This window comes from Bos grunniens, chromosome 22, assembly GCF_055505025.1.
Source record: "Bos grunniens cultivar Pamir isolate PY7600 chromosome 22, Bosgru_T2T1.0, whole genome shotgun sequence".
Lineage (NCBI taxonomy): Eukaryota > Metazoa > Chordata > Mammalia > Artiodactyla > Bovidae > Bos > Bos grunniens.
This window is the reverse complement of record NC_141186.1, coordinates 50,784,916-50,805,608: the sequence shown is the minus strand read 5'-3', so window position 1 is coordinate 50,805,608 and position 20,693 is coordinate 50,784,916. Positions and strand designations below refer to the sequence as shown.

The following is a 20,693-nucleotide window of genomic DNA, read 5'->3' as shown; positions in this document are numbered from 1 at the left end:
CATTTGAATTGTTAACACTTTTTGAATATTATGAATAGTGCTACATGATCATTCTTGAACAAGTACTTGAGCACCTGTTTTCTATTTCTTTGGGTATGTACCTAGGAGTAGGAAATGGCAACCCACTCCAGTATTCTCGCCTGGAGAATCCCAGGGACAGGGGAGCCTGGTGGGCTGCCGTCTGTGGGGTCACACAGAGTCGGACACGACTGAAGTGACTTAGCAGCAGCAGCATTGTTGGGTCAAATGGCAATTCTATGTTTAAGTTTTTGACAGACCAATAACTATTTTCTACCAGCAATGTACGTAAGTTTTTAACTTCTCCACAAGATGGTCCAACTGGTTTTTCCTTTTTTTTCAAATTATACCCATCCTAGTGGGTGTAAAGTGGTAGGCAATTCTGGGTTTTCTTTCATTCAATAAACCTTTATTGGATGTGTCATATGTACTAGGTACAGAAACCAGGGCCAGATTCTGAAGTAACTGGTGTCTTCAGTAGATACCAAAAGACATTTGATGACATTCAATATCCAGTCTTGATTTTTTTTCACTCATTAAAATAGATGGATTTTAAAATTGTGGTTTTAACCATTTTCATTTTTAATGTTTAGTTTTGTTTATATTTTGGCCGCACCACGTGGCATTCAAGAACTTAGTTCCCTGACCAGGGATCGGACCCATGCCCTTTACAGTGGGAGCACGGAGTATTACCCACTGGACCGCCTGGTTTGAATCATTTTTAAATATGTACAATTCAGTGGCGTGAAGTACCTTCACAGTGTTGTGTAACCACACCACTATTTCCACAATTTTAGCCCAAGGAGAAACACTGCACCCATTAAAAAATAATTCATCAATCTTCCATCCCGTTTCCTAGGACCTTCTATTGCACTTTGTCTCCATGACTCTGCCTACTGAAGATAATGAATATAGGTGGAATCATAAAATATGTGCCCTTTTGTGTCTGGTTTCTTTCACTTAGCCTATCTGTACAACATTCATCCAGGTTGTAGCATGTACCAGAATTTTGGTCCTTTTTTTTATTGTAAGAAAATAAACATAAGATGAAATTTAACGTTTTAAAATACACAGTTCAGTAGCATTACAGACAAGCACGTTGTTGTACCAACACCACCATTCATGTCCAGAATTTCAGCTTCTCAAACTGGAACTCACAACCCATTTGACAATAACTTTCCATTCCCTCCTTCCCATTCTTGGCAATAACCATGCTACCTTTTGTCTCTGTGAATCTGACTACTCTTGGTATCGCATATACATGGAATTGCCCCTGGATTATTTCACATAGCTTAGTGTCTTCAAGATTCACTTACACTGTAGCATGTTTCAGATTTTTTTTTTTTAAGCCTAAATAATCTTCCATTGTATGTATAGACCTAGAGCTTTGTAGTTTACCTTCACAGAGATCTTGTACATATTTTGTTAGATTTATACCTAAATATTTTGTTTCCTTTCTTCTTCTTTCTTGGTGCTGGGTTTTGCTGGGTTTTTAATGTTATTATTATTTTTTCTTTTGTTTCTCGGTTTTTAATTCTATGATTACTGATCTATAAGAAAGCTATTAGCCAGCCACTGCACTTAATTTGATGCTGCACTTCCACTCCCTAACCATCCTTGGCTCGAGGCAGCACCAAAGGAGTCCAACTCCCATAATCAAGAGCATCACTTCCCCCCAAGAAGCCCCAGGCTGCCACGCACCTGCAGGGGAGCAGACGGGCACTCTCAGTCTGAAGCAATCTCTCTTATGCCAGGTTCATGCTGAAATGTGCAGAAACAGGCGAACACTCACCCAGTAATGAGAAAGGGAAGTTTAGGGGTCCTCACCTAACATGCTCAGATACTCTTTACAACCCCATGGACTGTAGCCCACCAGACTCCTCTGTCCATGGGATTTTCCAGGCAAGGATACTAGAGTGGGCTGCCATTTCCTTCTCCAGGGATCTTCCTGACCCAGGGATTGAACCTGGGTCTCCTGCCCTGCAAGGCGGATTCTTTACCAGCTGAGCCACTAGGGAAGCCCAAGTCCTCACCCAAGTTAGGACTTAAAAGAGAAGTCTTCCGGAAGAAAGTGCTCTTGAAGCCAAACCGCGGAGACTAGCAACTTGGCTGGTGGAGTTGAAAGGTGAAGAAGGGGTTGTCGTCACAGGTCACTTGTGCTTGCTGTGAGTTCCCTGTGTCTAGACCCTGGTTCACCCATTTGCTTTCCTGCTTATGGCCTTGCACTGTGCCCAGGTTACAGACTGTGGACAAAGCTAGGTGATAAATCGCTCTTGTTAGTGTCTCCCTGTGCTCTTTGAGAGGGCACATGCCTAAGGGTGGAATTTCTGGGTCTGGGTCTAGGTGAAGGGCCCCCCCTTTAGAAAATCATGCAAGTCAGTTTTTCGAAGTGAGTGCAAATTTACCCTCCCAGAGCCAGGAAGAAAAAGACTGCATCTTTTTTATTTCACATAGAAATTTCCCCCCTCCTCTCCCTACCACCATTGCCCATCCCCTGCCCTGCCTGGCCCAGGCCATGCCAACAGCAAGTCAGAGGCAGGCAGAAGCCTGGGCGGGCCGAGGTGGCCTGAGAAGCCTCAAGACTTTGGTGCTTACAGTCAACAAAAGACCCTGGTCTGAGGACCAGAAGTAGCCCAGTCACATCTGATCACGGCTATAAACGGAAGTCTGGAACAAGGGGCAAGCCCTGCTGGAAGGAACACTGAGCTGATCACGTCAGCCCCCACAGGGAGACCCAGTATGATGGAGGTGGGGCAGGGTGTGTGCAGGAAAAGTAGGTTTCTGGGCCCCACTTTCACCCCCATCTTCTTATTTATCCTTGTCCACATGGCTGGTCCTAGAAGAGGGGCCATGCCTGCCAAACCCTCTGCCAAGCCAGTCACCAGTCCTCGGCCTAAGTCAGAGGCATGCATCTGGCCACTGATGAGACTCACTGTTTTCACTGCCACAGGAAATTGTCCAGCGTGGCCTGGGAGGGGGTGGGCACTGTCCTGGCCCCCAGTTTCTGCCTAGCCCTGGCCTTGGGCTTTGGTTTAACCGGCAGTGGGCGGATCATAGTTGTGTCGGTCTGAAGGAAATGTCAAGGAAGAGGCCTACAGAGAGGACTGGAACGCAGGGCTCAGCCTTGGGGGTGGGCAGGGCTGCTACACAGGGCAAGGTCTGGCTCTGCCCACCTAGCGCCGCAGCCACCAGTAAGCTGGGGTCTGGGGGTACAGGTGAGGGATGATATGGGCACCATAGTTTAGCTCAGCCCAACACCACAAAATAAGGATACAGGCTGGATGAATTTGGTTCGGCCTCCAAGTCCATCGAAGCCAATCCTTACCTAAAGCAGAAGGAAGAGGTGAGTGGGCTGGCCTAATGGGCTAGGGCCACCCAGCTCCACCTGCAAGAAGGCAGACACTTTTCCCTTGTGGGAAACCGCACTCACTGCATCTGTGCTGCGGCAGGGCTCTGCCCTGACCCTCTTGGTCTGTTTCTGGCCCAGGACAGCATTCCGGATGAAGACGGGAAACGCGCTAGCCAGCTCCTCATCAGGCTCCCCTAGACAGCGCTGGCCCCCCAGCGAGAGCTGGGACTCCTGCAGAGGGGACCCCAGAGCCAGGCTCGATGAGCCAGGTGGCAGCAAAGAGGAGGGTGGGAGGCATGTGGGAACAGGATCAGGATCTCTGGTGCCTCATCCGGAGGCAGGAAGGACAGGCAGTAGGGTTCCCAGGGTGGCTCCAGAGTGCTTCAGTCCTCCAGGAGTGAGAGGGCTCTGGCAAGACCCTGACCTCTCAGAAGACCAGCTTCATACTCAGTCCTGCCCAAGGATGGAGGGTGACTGCCTGAACTTCTTCAGGGGCCTTACCTGCCTGGGGCCTTTGGGCATCTTCTTGGGAACGTCCTGAACAGGAGAACTGTGAGAGATGTGAGGATTAATGAGACAAGCAAGAGAAAGGCTTTGTATAGAGTGAGTACTCAGGAGAGGGAAGAAGAGGTGCTGGGACCAGATTCATGTCCAAACCCTCAGTGCCCCGTCAGCCACTCAGAGCTGTTAGCCCAGGACCTGAAGAGATCTCTTAGCCATCCTCCCTCCAGGCTGTGGAAGGGCCGGGGACTACCACTTACTGTGCCTTCTCAGGGAAGAGCCTCTTGGCAAGGCCATACTGGGTGCTGGAGGGCTGGGTTGGGGGAGTGTCCACATTAAAGGTGGCATTGAGGTCAATATCATCACCAAAGGCTGGCCGGCGAAGCTTCACGCTCACCATCTCCATAGGAGCTGGGCTGTAAGGCAGAGACAGTTTGGTTACTCAAGATCACAGCGGCAACAGCCCCTCAAGCATTAGAGATGGATCAGCTCCAGGGGCCTGGAGCTCACACCTGGTTTAGAGCCATTCTTCAAGGAAACCCTAATCTCTCCAGAAAAAAGAGATTAGTCCTTGGCTTGATCCTTCACACAGTAGAAGTCTGGAAGACATGCAAGGAAGCAAGCAGAAACCCACAGAAAACCCAAATACACAAATGAAAAACGTTTTGTTCAAGAAGCCGCATTTCTCAGAGTGCATGCAAGGATCCTGTCAGAGAGGTGACCACAGACTGAAGCAGATGAATGTTCCTTCCAGTGCTACTTATCATGGCCAGTAGACAGTATTAGAGACTGTCCAAACAACTCCCCTAGGGGCTGGCAATTTCAGAGCTTGAATATGAGACATAAATTCAAGTAGTGTTCCTAGAGACTTCCCTGGTGGCCTGGTGTTTGGGAATTCGCTGTACAATGAAGGGAATGAGGGTTTGATGCCTGGTCAGGGAAGATCTCACGTGCCACAGCTGGGTGTGTACATCCTGGAGGAACCAGGGTATACACAAGCCTCCAGAGCATCTCTGTGGCCCCTGGCACCCAGTGGCATCTGAATATGAAGCAGTACCTGTGCAGAAGACAGTAAGCTCATTTCTGCCGAGGAGACTAGGGAAGGGAGTACAGAGGACAGTGGACCCTTCAGTGTGGAGAAGAGCTGGGGGACACGGAGCAGGACAGAGCAGGGGCACACAGAGCAGGGGGACATGGAGCAGGGGGACATGGAGCAGGGGGACACGGAGCAGGACATGGAGCAGCGGGACACAGAGCAGGGGGACACGGAGCAGGACATGGAGCAGCGGGACACAGAGCAGGGGGACACGGAGCAGGACATGGAGCAGCGGGACACAGAGCAGGGGGACACGGAGCAGGAAGACACAGAGCAGGACACAGAGCAGGGGAACACGGAGCAGGACACGGAGCAGAGGGACACGGAGCAGGACACGGAGCAGAGGGACACGGAGCAGGACACAGAGCAGGAAGACACAGAGCAGGACACAGAGCAGGGGGACACGGAGCAGGACACGGAGCAGGGGGGACACAGAGCAGGACACGGAGCAGGGGAACATGGAGCAGGACACGGAGCAGAGGGACACGGAGCAGGACACGGAGCAGGGGGGACACAGAGCAGGACACGGAGCAGGACACAGAGCAGGTGGACATGGAGCAGGACACGGAGCGGGGGGACACAGAGCAGGACATGGAGTAGGGGGACATAGAGCGGGGGACACAAAGCAGGTGGACATGGAGCAGGACACGGAGAGGGGGACACAGAGCAGGGGGACATGGAGCAGGACATGGAGCAGGGGGACATGGAGCAGGATACGGAGCAGGGGGACATGGAGCAGGACGGAGTAGGGGGACACGGAGCAGGGGGACATGGAGCGGGGGACACGGAGCAGGACACGGAGCAGGGGGACACAAAGCAGGGGTACATGGAGCAGGACACAGAGCAGGGGGACACAAAGCAGGGGGACACGGAGCAGGACACAGAGCAGGGGGACACAAAGCAGGGGGACACGGAGCAGTAAGGCAAGGGGTGTCCTGCTGTGAGGGGCAGTGTGATTGGCCTGAAGCCTGAAGGTCCACCCCGCCCACAAGGCCAGCTCCATGAGGGCTGAGTGCAGAGGGTCCTGGGAGGTGTTTCACAAGAGAGTGGCAGGATGCCCAGGAGTTGCTATGCTGGACAGATGGGAGGAGTAGAGGATGGGTTCCAAGCTTCACACAGAGGTGGTAGAAAGGGAAGGGGTCAGGGAGGCAGCTCCTAAGTTAGATGGGCAGGCTCTGAGCAAACGAGCGGATGCGCGGAAGAGGGAGCATAGTGATTTTCCAACATTGAAAACCAGCTCGAATAAAAGCAGCTGGGTCGCTGGGCTGTGTTTTCTGTCCAGACCACCAGCGGGCCAGCCAGGCCTGAGGACCCTCTCAGCCTGTCTGCTTCTGGGCGGCCACCCAGGCAGGGACACCCATCCCTCGGCCTCTTGGCTCCCTCTGCTGGCAGCTTTAGCGTGCCGGTGCTAGGACCAGAGGAGAGTTCTTTTGGTGGGTGGTTTCATGTTTGTTTCAGAACCTGCGGCAGGCGGATATATTAGGTGAGCTGCTCCATACACAGGATGCTCCTCCCCTTTCTCTGACCATCCCTAAGTCCTTTCTGGCCTCTCTTTGTCAAAGCCCAGGGCCTGCCTCAAAGCTGCTTTTCAGCTCAGTCTTGGCTGTCACTCAGGCCAGGAGGTCCACAACTTTCAGACCGACCTGGGCCACCTAACCCCCACAAAGCCAGAAAGGGTGAAGACACCCTTACCAGGGAGCTCCTCCAGCTTGGAGTCCCTGTTCCACCCCAGAGGGTCAACGAACCTCTCTAAAACGAGGCGGTTGATAGTTTCACTGTCTCCTGGTGGCAGCTTCAGGGTTTCCTGCAGTATCGTCAGCTTTTTTTTCAGGCTCTTCAGGAAGGAAAGAGAAGAGTGTGAAAGAAAGGCTGAGGCACCAAGTCCAGAGTGACCGCCACGGACGTGAGCAGTACGCATGAAAGGCAAGCCCACTGGGACCAGAACAAGGCCTGAAGGTCAAATATCAGGCTCAGGAGGCCAGGACCACCTGACCTCAGAACCCCTCTGGCGGTGACCTCCTCTGGTGACCTCCTCCTCCTCCGGTGAACCCCCCTCCTCTGGTGACCTCAAGGATACAGGTATAGGACAGACTGTGAGCAAGACCCCTGTGCTCTCTGTCCTCTGCTAAGGAGCCCAGGCTCCAGATCAAAGGCCAAGATTCTTGTCCTGACCCCGAACCAGGAGGATACAGGGAGTCCAGAGCTGCAACCACTGACTGATGCAGGGTTTGTGGGCAGAACTCACCCAGCCCACGTCTTGGAGGGCACATAAACCACCCTTCCTTCCCATCTGCTCATAGATGTTTCTCACCGCAATTTCCTTGTCAGCACTCTGTAAGTCCTTCTGAGACGACTTCAGCTCCAACTTGGCCTGGTCCAGTTCAGAGCAGACTGTCTGCAACTGCAACAAAGTGTAAGGAGCGAAGGACGAACACAGGGGTGGCTGTATGCCCTGTCCCTGCCTGCTGCTACCCTAGCTCATGGGAGCCCAGACCCAGGAGGAGCGGGGGACACAGGGAAGACCCGAGCTCCACGGGGCTGGACCTTTGTCTTAGTCTGGCAGCGTTCATCTGGAGCAGTCCAGGCTCCTCCCTACATCCCTACCCTGACATGCACCATGCCCAGAAATAAAAGCAGCTGTGTTGACTGATTCAGGTTTCAAGAGGCCTTCTACAGGGAGTCAGTCCCCTGGTGGTCTAGTGGTAAGAATTCTGGGTTTTCACTGCCACGGCCCAGGTTCAATCCCTGGTCAGGGAACAGAGGAACAAGGGGAATAAGCCAAATGGCAAAACACACACACACGCACAATAAATAAATAAACAGACCACAAAGAAAAGAACAAGAGGCCTCCTACTCTAGGCCTGGAACAAAAAACAGGCCTCTGAAGCCATCACATTTGGGACCTGTGTGCCCCAGCCAGCTGAGAGGTATGGGGAACAGAAGTGTGCAGCTGTTGGGGCGACAGTTGCATGACCTGCCACCCTAAGCAGACAAGCCACACAAGCCAGAGTCAGTGCCTAGTGAGGACCAGAAGCCAGGAGTCATCCCACAGCCCCAGGGCCTGGCCTAGGAGAGACTCACACGCATGACAGAAGGACAGCCACCTCTCCCCTGGCGCTCGGCTCCCCATTAAGTTACCTTGCTTCTGGAAGAAAGCAAGTCCTTCTTCAGTTTGTCAGCTAGCTCCCCTGAGGCCTTCCGTGCCTCTTTTAGATTCTCGTACTCTCTATGAAGGGACCACGGAAAAGAGATGTCAGCCTGGGACACCCCCTGGTCAGACTGAGTCACAGCACCAAGCAAACACAAAGCCCAGCCCAAGCCCCTAGCCCTTCTCATTCCAACTCTGACACCGGAGCCTAGCAGGGACCAGCTGGCACTGCAGGGGGTTGAGCACCCCAAATGCTAGAAGGGCTAGTGAATCTCTGTTTCCTGCCTACTTGGAGGCACTGGAAATTTGAGAGGGTGTGTAGGAAACCCTGACCCCACTAGGAGGCCCCCTATACCACCTGGCTGCACACGAGGCATTGGGGATCCTTAATACCTGTCAGCCAAGTGGCCCCTTTTCTCCAATCCCACACCCAGGGGAGTGAACACCTGAGCTAAGTTTCTGATGCAAGCCAGGCGGGGTCAGTAACCGCATGCTAATGGGGAACAGGCTCCAGATATCAAACTGGAGCATGGCGAGCTGTGCTAACCCTAACCTCCTTAGAAATAACACTTATAATTCACATGCAATTCTCTCAATAATTCTGTGAGGCAGGTTATTATTATCTGTTCAGGAAGCTAAGAATCAGAGACGTTAAGAAACTGGCTCCTGGCCACACAGTAAGAGGTGGGATGTGGTTCAAACAAAGGCAGCAGGGCTCCAGAGCCTGCTCATCACTCTGCCTGCTCTGCTTCACAAGAAATGGGCAACACAAGGAGGGGCATGGCTTGGGGGCCATGACTCAGCTTGGATACAGGGGCCAGAGTACACACTTCTTGAGGGACACGCAGTATACAGCCAACTGCTCCACCGCAGACTGTCCTACACCCATGTCTCGGATCATCTCCTCCACCTCAGGCCGCTGGCTCCGGAGTAGGAGCTCGATTCTGAAAAACACCCAGCCCACGGCATTTAAAATCTGGAGGCTGATGGGTAGGTACCCAGTGCAGCTCTGCCTCCCTTTGCTGCCGTTGCTATGGAGACAGCCTGAGCTGCTAGGATGCTTTAGCAGGCAGCTCTGCCCAAAGAAAGGCCCCATTGCAGAGCTCAGCACAGCTGTAGGGATGCTGCTGAGGGAGAAGGGGTTGTTGACAGAGGGTCTCAGGTCAGGGATGCCCAGGGAGAGGTTCTTAGAACAAAAGCCGGCCAGGTTTCCCATGGAAAGCAGAGGAGCCCGCAGAGGCTGAGTAAGGCCTGAGCCCCCCGTGGCCTACGGGGAGCTGAGCCACTGAGCTGAGCCACCCCCTGCTGCAGCCCTGAGAGCTGTGCCCCGGGGGTGCAAGGGCACAGGGTAGGCCCCCGCTCTAAGCTCACCGCTCCATGTTCTTCATCTTGCTCCGGAGTCGGCGAGCCTCCTCTCGTGCTTGCTTGGCCTCATCCTGCTGCTGCTCCAAGTACTTCATCTGCTTCTGAAGAGCAAACGCACCCCCACATGTCTGTTGCTTGGAGGTTCCAGGGGCCAAGGCTAAAATCGCCGGGAGAACTCCACCCTAGAACTGTCTGCTTTTGAAAATGCTGATAAGCGTGTGCTCTAGCCCCAGGAGGTAAGGCTCCTGGGCCCCACTCTGACATGTGCTTTTGCTGCTACGAGGCCCTGGACCAGCTGCTTCCTCACCCCCTTGGCTTGCTTCCTTCTGAGATACGTCTTACCATCGGTATAGCCCACTCTCAGCATCTAAAGGCCTGCTGGGGGCTGCCAGAGTCCAGGGACTGTGGAGGAAGCTGAAGAAGCCTGGAGCACAGATCCAGGCTGTGCTATCCATCAGCTATGGACAGTTGCCAGGGTAGGACAGCTGCCCTCAGCACCTGGCCACTTCATCTCTGACCTGGGAATGCCAACACACTCCTGCTCTGTGGCCAGGTGCTGGTTTGCTCCTTCCTTCCCATTGGCCAGGCCACGTGATCCAATCCAGCCACCAAGCAGAGCCAGAAATGGCGAACACCCTGGGGCCCTATCTGTTCACCCGGATGGGTCCTTTTCCTTCTCAAATGGCATCCAGCAATGACTGGCTCCTTCATATGAGGTCAGAATTTCAACTGTGGATTCAGATCAATCACCTCCTGCCCCTTGGAGAGCAAGAGGCTCACCAACCCAGGCTGATACAAAATTCATCCGGTTCTAGAGCCGCTTGCTCTGAAGGCTTTGATCTGCCCGGTCAGCTCAGCACAGCCGACTTCAAAGGCCCCCTGCTCCTCTCTGGGATGCTGTTTGATCTGGCTCCAGAGAGCAGCCCAGCCAAGGACAGGCAAGCTAATGGAAGGTTCTTCAGGCTGGCTTTGTCAGTGGAGTACAAACCACTTTGGGAAACATGGCCTAGGCTCACTGAGGTCTTGGTTGAGCAGTCCTTCCACGAAGCACTGGGCAGGCCTCACCTCTCCAAACTAACTAGTACAACATCCACAGATGCGGGCAATACGACCCTTTTCTCAAGGGCTGGGTGGGAGGCCTGGGGAAGATGGAATTTCCCTCCATTTTACAGCTGTACAGACCACGGTATTGACCAAGGCAGACACAGAAGACAAGCCCACAGTGGTGAGCCCAGGAGGAAGACTGTATCTCCCCACCAACCTGTGCCCACGGGGGCTGGGGACTCACCTTGAGGGTGGAGCACAGCATCTCGGCCTTGTCCAAGGCCCGCTGCAGGGACTCCACAGTGGCGTTGCGCTCATCCAGCGTGTCCCGCAGAGAGTCGATGATGAGCTGGCTGTCTCGTTTTTCCTTCTCTGGAGCAGGGGTGGGGGACAGAGGGAGAGGAGAAGCCTGTCCACTATGCACTATGAGAACCTGGGCCCCTGGGCCCCAGCACCCCACCCGAGTCAGGTGAGGAACAAGTTGTGGGCCACAAGTCAGGCAGCCTGCTTATCTCTCTGGCAAGCACCAAACCAGGGATGCCCAGCCATTCTGGGGATGAGACCCTTTTTCTGCCACTCAGAGTTACCTGAGTAAAGATTTCACTGCTCCCTGATCCCATGGTCTAGTTAATTCATCATCCCAGAACTCAAGCACTGAAAAAGTCAAAGTTAAAGTCACTCTGTCGTGTCCGACTCTTTGTGACCCCATGGACTATACGGTCCATGGAATTCTCCAGGCCAGAACACTGGAGTGGGTAGCCTTTCCCTTCTCCAGGGAATCTTCCAACCCAAGGATTGAACCCAGATCTCCCACATTGCAGGCAGATTCTTTACCAGCTGAGCCACAAGGGAAGCCCAAGAATACTGGAATGGGTAGCCTATCCCTTCTCCAGGGGATCTTCCCAACCCAGGAATCAAACTGGGGTCTCCTGCATTGCAGGTGGATTCTTTACCAACTGAGCTATGTGGGAAACCCCTCAAGCAGGTTCCTGCCAAATCTGGCAACAGAACCCTCAACTACAATATTCTGACCTGTCAGGTAGACTCCTCCCAGCCTGGGTCCTAGGCAAGCAGCCCCAGACAAAGAAGAGGCTCACCTCATCTGGGTGAACAGCATCAGTCACCTCCCTTTCCTTTCCTTTTCTGTCATTACAAGAGCTGATAAGACTTTTGGATATACCAAGCAGGGAGAGCCCCTGGATATGCCAGAAGGCTGAAGCCTTCCTCCCAGGCCTCAGTCCAGTACCCAAGTCAGGGGCTTCCCAAGGCCTCTGGGAACTCACCTTTCTGGGAAAGCAGGGCTCTGGTATTATCCAGCTCATTCTGCAAGGCAATACTCACAGTAAGCAGCAAGAAGGCATCACAGCTGGCCCCCACCCAGCCTCACATAAGGTCTGTGGGGAGCCCCAGGTGGGGACAATGAGGCCTGTGGGCCCAGGGAAGCATGAACCTGCTGCTCCTCAAGGCCAAGTGAGATCAATAAGGGAGACAGAAGACTTGCTTTATCTGAGTGTCTTTTTAAAAGTCGGTAAAATGAGGATAATCTCAGGTACAAGACCCTAGGACGGGAAAAGAGGCATAACAGGGGGCAAAAGAAGTGGAGCCTGGCCTGCGCAGTTGGTTTTATGGCAGAAGCTTCCATTGTTTCCTCGGGCCTGTGCCCGTCCTGACCTTCCCTGGCATTAGCTGGACCCAGTGGGGACACAGATTTGGGATGGCCAAGCACCCTGGGCCACACTGCTCCCTCCACCCTGGGTCCTACCTGCTTCACAGTCTACCCGCTCCCAGCCCTAAGCTGGCTCTGTCTACCAGGACTCTTCCAGCCCCAGAATCCAATAGGGTAGGGGAGCCAAGACAATTCTTCACCCCTAGATGAAACCTCACCTGTGCTAGGCTCTAACCAGACTGTTGTGAGGGTCAAATGAGCCTCCCCAAGCCTGTACATATGTTCCAAAGCCACTGCCACAGAACCACTGAGAGGCTGGGGCAGAAGAGAGTCCAACTCCCATTCAGGAGTCCCATGCACTCAACACCCTTGTGGGCAAGAGATGTACCTACTCCATAAGCAGGAAAACCAGGCTCAGTAGACCTGAAAGACTTGGCCTAGGGTCCGTGATGGTAGCTAGATGCAGAACAATCCTCATCCAGGTTACTCTTCCCAGGTCAACGCAAAACTCATATTATGACCAATATAAGGCCGGGCCCCTGTTGTGGCTAAGCTCCTGTTGTCAAACTCTCTACTCAGGACTTTGGAGAAGGAGCTATTGGTGGCTGAGCTGGTTAAACAGGCTGGACATCTCAGCTAGAAGCCATGGGTAGAAAAGGGCACACACAGGCTGCCTGAGAGCAGCTGCCAGCCCAACCTTACTGTTAGTCCCCTAGCACCTTCCACACCCGAGCAGGGTGCCTTCCAAGCCTTTGCTCCAAACTACTCAAGATTTTGCCTTCCTGTCTCCCAGATATGGCTTAGAAAATCAGAAAGAACTGAAGCTGCCTTTGTTGCTTTTCTCACAAGGAGGACACGGCTTAAAACTGGGAGCAGTTACCATGACGATGAACACGTTAGCTTTAAGCACAAAAGCTCCACGTCTTGAAGCAGTGAGGTTCCAAGGACGTCACAGCCCCCCCGGGGGCCAGGGCCAAATGAATCCTAATCTGACAGATGCCCAGAAAATTAACCCTCAGAGTCCAGGTTCACTTGCAAACCCCAATCCCACTTCCTTGAGAGGTTTCTGCCAATCCAATCCCTTTGTGCACAAAGCAAGCTAAATCTTAGGCTTGGAGGGGAAGCAGTAGAAGTGTGGGAGGGGGAAGCAGTAGAAGTGTGGGAGGGAACCCACCCATCCTCCCCTGCAGTGTGGGTTTCCATCCTGGCTGCATATCTTGATTCCAGGGGCCCTGCCCTCCACTCCTGCACTGGGAAAGACTCAGGCACCTGGATACACACCAAGCTGCCCAGGCAGTTGTGAGGCACAGGCAGGTTTGCGAACAATGGGTTCACACGTCTTCCCTGGCTAAGGACTGGAAAAGATGGTTGTACATTCTTTGTAAGGTGAGGGGACTTCGAGAGACACATTCTAAACTATGGTCAGAACTGCTCTGAAATCCCAAGAGGAGGGCTCACAGTCAAGTGGCTCCCTTCCTGACAGAGGATTTCTCCAATGACTGGAACATCGTCAATTATTCTCTGCTCTGACTGTCCCAGCCTTGAATTCTCTATCAAGTCTCCCCTTCCAGAACCCATCTCCAGACTCTAGGTACCCTCCCTGGGTAGGAGCAGAAAGTGAACTCTCAGAGGGCCTGGGATTCAGCAGAATGAGATAAAGTCTGGGTACCTTTAAGAATTCTGTATCTAAGACATTCTCCTCCTCCGGGGCAAGGTCAAAGTAGAGCTTATTGATAATGGTTCTTTTGCCGACCTGAATGAAAGAACAAGACACAGTGTGACTGCATAGCTGGGTCATGGGCAAGGAGGACAGGGGACATGCAGCCAAGCCCATCTCCCGCCTAACCTTTCATAGCACATCCCTTGAATGGAGGTGACCTCTGCAATCCTGTAGGTGTCCCAAGCTGGGTACCACTAGTTACTGAGTCATGTCATTACAGATCCATGTGGTAACTGCTCAAAAGATACCCCAACTCTAGGTGGTGGGCATTGCAGGGGAAAGGCAGATAAGGAGACTAAATCTAGCCAGGTGAAGACTGGCCCAGGCAACGAGTCCATCTGCCAGCTCCCCTTGGGCAAAAGCAGGCCTCCCGCACTATTTAAGAGCACAAGTGAGGCTCAACCAGCCTCAAACCAGATGGTCCAGACAGGTCAAAGACATTGCTTTGCTTCAGAGACCTCTCCTCATCCTTGCTCCCTGGCAAGGAATGTCTTTAGCTGAGGAGTTTTCACCCCACCAACTTTACCTGGATTCGGCACTGCGGGCAGGTCCGACTTGGTGCTGTCTCAAACCACTGAATTAGGCTGGAATGAGAACAGAAAAACAGACTGGTTTTAGGGGAGACATACAGGCCAGGTAGCCACCCTGACCATTACAGCATTTGAACTGCTCCTCTCTGACCCATCGCCTGCCCACCCAGGAGGGTAGCACCTCAGGTAGTGATGGTATATCCTACAAGGCCTGACTAGTGCAAGCAATCCAACCAACTGGCCTTTTTTTTTTTTTTTTTGCCCTTGCTGGCTTGGACTTCTCTCCCCTGAGCTGTAATTTTATCAACTGTCTAGGCTTTGACTGGGGTTAGGGGCAATGGTCAAAGTCAGGGTCCCTCAGAGACAGGAATTATAATACTCCAAAGGGGTAACTTTCAAAGTGAGGGTAAATGAGAGGTAGCAAGCAGAAGTAAAAGTAAAACACAGCCCAGCTACGCACCATCGATCTGCCCCAAACTTTAAAATATTCTTCTACTAGGGCATTATCTGGTCCAGTGGTAAAGGACTCTGTGCTTTCACTGCCTGGTTGGGGAACTAATATCCCACAAGCCAGGCAGTGCAGTCAAAACAAAATCAAGATGTAGTGGACAATCTACTAGTTGGCCTACTTGTAGACAATCCCCCCCAGGGACCAGGGAAAAACAGTCCTTTTGGGAAGATGATACCATCTTTCTAGACTGCAATTTTTTTTTCTATAAATATTTTTTTCAAATACATATAATACAAAGCTAACCATGCACGATGACGGAATACTACACAGCAATGAGAATGAATGAGTCTATAACTCAGAACAAATTATGGGTGAATTACATTAACGTAAGATTGAAGAAGAGAAACCTGATACAAAAAAAAAAAACAAACAAACAGTAAATTGTGTTTAATTCCATTCACATAGAGTAAAAGGTAGGCAAAACTCATCTATGTTGCTGGAAGTCAAGACAGTGGCTATCATGTGTGGAGGAAAGGTGGACTGGTGGGAGTAACTGGAAGACTGCACGGGGCCCTGCTGCTGCTGCTGCTAAGTCGCTTCAGTCATGTCCAACTCTGTGCGACCCCATAGACGGCAGCCCACCAGGCTCTCCCATCCCTGGGATTCTCCAGGCAAGAACACTGGAGTGGGTTGCCATTTCCTTCTCCAATGCAGAAAAGTGAAAAGTGAAAGTGAAGACGCTCAGTCGTGTCTGACTCTTTGCGACCCCATGGACTGCAGCCCAGCAGGCTCCTCCATCCATGGGATTTTCCAGGCAAGAGTACTGGAGTGGGGTGCAATTGCCTTCTCTGGCACGGGGCCCTTGGACTCTTTAATCCACAGAGACTGGTTAAGAGGCCAGAGAAATTCAGGCAAGGCTTTCTTGGGACTGCACCAGGAGGGAGCAAAAACAAGCAACAGGTGTCCTTGCTTGCTCGCTGGGGAGAGGGGAGTGAGGAGAGTGAGGAGCGGGTTCCTCATATGGGGTGAGTGCAGAGGGGCGGATTGGCAGGCTGAGCCACAGTGGTAGCTTAGGTGGCAGTGTGCCCACCCCTTTGGTGGTCCTGTGTGGAGGGATCCTGTACAGTACCCTGGTTTTGCTCCAGGACCTCAGAAATGGCAGCTGGGTTTTGGCCTTTTTGTATGTTCTTGTTCATAGTTTGCCCGAGCTGAGCACGCATGTAGTTACTTTTAGTCCCTTATAGTTTCTTTGTATTCTGTTGTTTGAGGAGGCATTTGTCTAGGTGCAAATGCAAGCATTCTGGAAGAGTGTCCCCGGTCCCAGTCTTTCTCAGCAGGAGGTTTCTGAAGTGCTGATGTCTAGTTTCTTGCTCTGAATTCTGGTTGCATAGGTGTGTTCAGTTTGCAAAAATTCTGCAAGCTATACATTTCTTATATTTGTACTTTTATGTATTATACTATATTTCAATACAATGCTTGGTTTTAAAGTAAACAGTTACACAAGAGAAAGCACTGCACATTGTAAACCAGAACATAACCACAGAGACTTCAGACACTGGAACTGTCACTCACCATGACAGATACACTATGCCGGATAAACAAAAATTAAGATCGAAAACATCAAAAGAGAATTTGAAAATAAAAGGTGACATATCAGAACTTAATAAGAAATAAACAGAAATTCCAAAACTGAACAAATGGCCCAAATTAAGAATTCAATGGATGAATTTAATAGCAGTTTAGGCAGAGTTGAAGAATCAGTACATTGAAAGATATGCCAGAGGAAACACTGAGAATTAGAAAGGTGGAAAAATACGTAAGAAATGATAAGAGATATAAAAGTTACCGTGATGTCTAGGATACATATAATTAGAAGTTTCAGGAAGAAAGCATTAGGTAAAATAACGCCCTCACCTCTATGTCCTAATTGCCAAAACTTGTGAATACGCTACCTTATACAAAAAGAGTAATTTGGAGCTGTGATTAAGTTAAGGAGATGGGGAGATTATCCAGGGGTGTCTCATGTAATCACAAGCATCCTTATAAAAGAGACAGAGTGTCAAGAGTCATACAGAGAGGTTTGAAGATGTAACACTGCTGACTCTGAAGATGGCGAAAGAGGCCATGAGCCAAAGAAGGCACAGCCCCACTTCCATCTTCATTTTAACCAAGCAAGACCCATTTTGGACTTCTGACCTCGAAAAGACCTTCTGTTGTCTTAAGCCACTAAGTTAGTGGTAATTTGTTACAGCAGAAATGAGATGCTAACATAGAAAGAAAAGAGATAATGGAATAGAGGCAATATATGAAGAAATATGGCTGATAGTCTCCCAGAACTGAGTAAAGAAATTGTTCCACAAGTTAAAGAAACCTCATGAATTTCAAGCAAAATAAATAAAAATAGTAACAAAAAGTGAATTGAGGTAACTATATTATTGTCAGACAAAACAAACTTTAAGTCAAAAAAGCATACAAGAGATAATGACTTTATATATTGATAAAAGGCTCACTCCAACAAGAAATAACAATTATAAACATATACACCTAACAAAATAGACATGAAATATATATATGAAAGAAAATTGTACAGAATTAAGGGAGAAATAGCAAGTTCTATAATAAAAGTTTGAGGTGTTAATATTACACAATTTCAATAATGGATAGAACAGTCAGACAGATGATCAATATGGAAACAGAAGGCTTGAACAACACTTTATACCAACTAACCTAACAGATGTATACTCCCCCCAACAACAGCAGAAAACACATTCTTCTCAAGTGCACATGGAACATTCTCTAGGATAGGCCATATGGTGGGCCACAAAACAAAGCTTAAAATTTTTTAAAAGATTGAAAATCACACAAAATAGATTTTCTGATTAAAATAGAATGAAACTAAAAATCAATAACTGAAGAAAAATGGAAAATTCACAAATGTGTGGAAATTAAACAACACACTCTTAGATAACCAATGGGTCAAAGAAGAAATCGCAAGGGAAATAAGAAAATACCATGAGATTAATGAAAATGAAAACATATCAAAACCGTGTAAGACAGCAAAAGCAGTGCCAAGAGGGAAACTGATAGCTTTAAACACACACAGGAAAAGCAAAGATACCCATTACGATGGCTATTATTAAAAAAAAAAGTTTGGCAAGGATGTGGAGAAACTGGAACCCTTGTGAATTGTTAGTAGGAACATAAGACGGTACAGCTGACACAGGAAAACAGAAGGGCAGTTTTTCAAAACATTAAACATGGAATTACCATATGATCCAGCTAGTCCACCTCTCGGGATAACCCAAAATAAATGAAACTAGTAACTTGAAAATATACTTGTACACCAATGTTCATAGTAACATTATGCACAGTAGCCAAAACATGGAAACAACCCAATGTCTATTAACAGATGAAGCGACAAACAAAATGTGTTATTTTCATACAATGAATAATAATCCCTTAGTCATAAAAAGGAGTAAAATTCTGAAACATGCTACAACATGGATGAACTTTGAAAACACTATGCTTAGTGAAATAAGCCAAACTTAAAAGAATCAAATGTGATTTCACTTATATGAGGTCCCTAGAAAAGAAAAATTCACGGAGACAGAAAGTAGTTTTACTTTCTAAACCTCTGTTTAGAGGTTTCCATGGGCTGTGGGAAGGGGGGAATGGAAAATTATTGTTTAAAGGATTCAGTTTGGACTGATGTAAACGTTCTGGAAATAGTGGTGATGGTGACACAACGCTGTGAATGTACTTAATGCCACTGAATTGTCCTCTTAAAATGGTCAAAATGGAAAGCATCTTCGAGCTCACTGAGTAAACATTCTCCTGAAAAATTTTTTAAATTTTTGAAGTTTTCATTGAAATTAAATGGTGGCAGACACGTCCAAGAAATATTGCAGGAATTTGATTCCTTTATGAATCTTGTAAGAGATCAATGTGTGAAGCTGGGCAACAGAACAATACTGAAATGGTATTAATATGAGAAAATAGTATCATCATATCAGAAGTTTTGGAGCAAGTATAAATAAAGGCTGTGTTCACCAGAAAAATCAATTGCTTCCATATGTCCTTTCCAAAGGGCCTATTTTACTATGATATAAAAATCAGGTCATATACATTTTCATAACTGAACTTTTTTGTTAAGTAAGCTTTTGCAAAGTGTTAAATGTGGAGAAAGAAATGGCAACCCACTCCAGCATTCTTGCCTAGAGAATCCCATGGACGGAGGAGCCTGGTGGGCTGCTGTCCATGATGGGGTTGCACAGAGTCAGACACAACTGAAGTGACTTAGCATGCATGCATGCATTGGAGAAGGAAATAGCAACCCACTCCAGTATTCTTGCCTGGAGAACCTAGGGACAGAGGAGCCTGGTGGGCTGCTGTTTATGGGGTTGCACAGTGTCGGACAGGACTGAAGTGACTTAGCAGCAGCAGCAGCATGAATATTCAAACATATTCATGTATAAGTTTATGTATAGCTGAAATCAACACAACATTGTAAATCAACTATACTACAATAAAATTTTTTTAAAATGTTAAGTCATATATATATATATATATATTACTCCAATAGAACAGTGTATAGTGGGGGAAAAAAAAGGAAAAGTAAAAAATGGTTAATTTTATGTTACACGTATTTCATCACAATTTAAAAAAGAAACTCAGGACTCAGCCTGTCCACAGCTACCAGGGGGTCCCCCCACCAGCTGTGCACTCAACAGAATGGTCCTACCAATCAGCAGAACACCTTGATTCGAGAGCACCTCCTTGCCATTTGATGTTAATTTGGGTTTGCTTAGGTCAGTGAATACAGTGGAGTGTCTGACCAAGAAGACGACTCTGGACAGAATCGTACAGAATCATTCCAAATCATCAAGCAAACCACAACAAATCCAGTAGACTGTTGGTTACCAGGTCTGGCAGAAAACAAAGGGCTCACTAATGTGGTGAAAGCATCTGCAAGGACAAATAATTTTGAAACCACATCTCTCTGCAAGCCAATCAAAGAAACCTCTACTCAGTCTTCATTAAACCAAGCCTGTACCTCCCCCTCTCCCCACCCCCAGCCTCAGCTCAGCTGTCACCTCCTCCGGTAAGCCTGCCACACAACTCGCCTCTGCCTAGGTCAGGAACTCTCGTGGGATTCCCATCTAATGCCTTCCTCATCACCAGTCTGGGCTCCGGGGACGGGTCGCCCGGAGCCCCGACACCCTACTGTCCGGTAGCCCTACGGGAGCGAGGGGCCAGCTCCAACGCAGCGTTCACTCACCAATGCGAGTGGAAGGTGTGGCCGCAATGGATGGCGGCCACGTCGCGGGAGTGATCAAAGAAGTCGGAGCAGATGGTGCACAACGCACGGATAGGCATGATGACTGGTCTCGAGTAGCCGAGGTAGCCAAGGAAACGGCGACGGGTCCGGCTTGGTGGCCGTGCCTCCGCGTCTTCACTAGCTTCGAATTTGGCTCCACAGCGCAACTTCCGTGAGAGGATCGGAAGTGGCTGCACGGAAGGTTGGGTCCCGATTGGACGAACCCTCGGGGGGCGGGGCTTAACGGCCCCGCGGCCGTGAAGAATCCTGGGGCGGAGCGCGGGCCTGAAAGTGTCTAGCGGTAGTTCTCAGGCTGCTTGCGGTTGAGACCGCAGGTACAGCGGGAGCGCAACGTTGGATTGGTACGGGGACCAGCTAGGCTGCTAGCCGGGCCCCTTTGGGGGGCAATACAGGGCGTTATGGTCCCAAGGCAGAGGTGACTCGAGGTGCGCTGGGCACGGGCTTTCTGAGCCCTGTTCTCTCAGCGC

At 49.9% G+C, this 20,693-nt stretch overlaps 1 protein-coding gene and 1 pseudogene across 1 annotated transcript; one reads left to right on the top strand and one right to left on the bottom strand.

Annotated features, from left to right (window-relative positions):
* Positions 1-2,019: 2,019 nt before the first annotated feature.
* Positions 2,020-20,394, bottom strand: TRAIP (TRAF interacting protein). The gene is made up of 16 exons (XM_086368019.1): positions 20,167-20,394; positions 14,434-14,491; positions 13,857-13,940; positions 11,805-11,844; positions 10,766-10,893; positions 9,484-9,578; positions 8,943-9,056; positions 8,103-8,190; positions 7,276-7,365; positions 6,710-6,798; positions 4,129-4,284; positions 3,869-3,917; positions 3,449-3,598; positions 3,293-3,343; positions 2,952-3,085; positions 2,020-2,273 (listed from the first exon to the last, which is right to left on the bottom strand). The coding sequence occupies exons 1-15, from the start codon at positions 20,262-20,264 to the stop codon at positions 2,957-2,959; spliced, it is 1,419 nt and encodes a 472-aa protein (XP_086224145.1). The 5' UTR covers positions 20,265-20,394; the 3' UTR covers positions 2,020-2,273; positions 2,952-2,956.
* LOC147348495 (small nuclear ribonucleoprotein G pseudogene) lies at positions 17,204-18,921 on the top strand (annotated as a pseudogene).
* Positions 20,395-20,693: the final 299 nt, after the last annotated feature.

Bases quoted from the DNA above. Each gene is read 5' to 3' on its own strand.
- TRAIP (XM_086368019.1), bottom strand. From the start codon at position 20,264: ATGCCTATCCGTGCGTTGTGCACCATCTGCTCCGACTTCTTTGATCAC. The intron at 11,845-13,856 runs GTACCCAGACTT...ATTGCCTTGCAG, and splicing joins TAGATACAGAATTCTTAAAG to AATGAGCTGGATAATACCAG. The intron at 4,285-6,709 runs GTTCGTTGACCC...TCTGCCTTACAG, and splicing joins AACCGCCTCGTTTTAGAGAG to CCCAGCTCCTATGGAGATGG.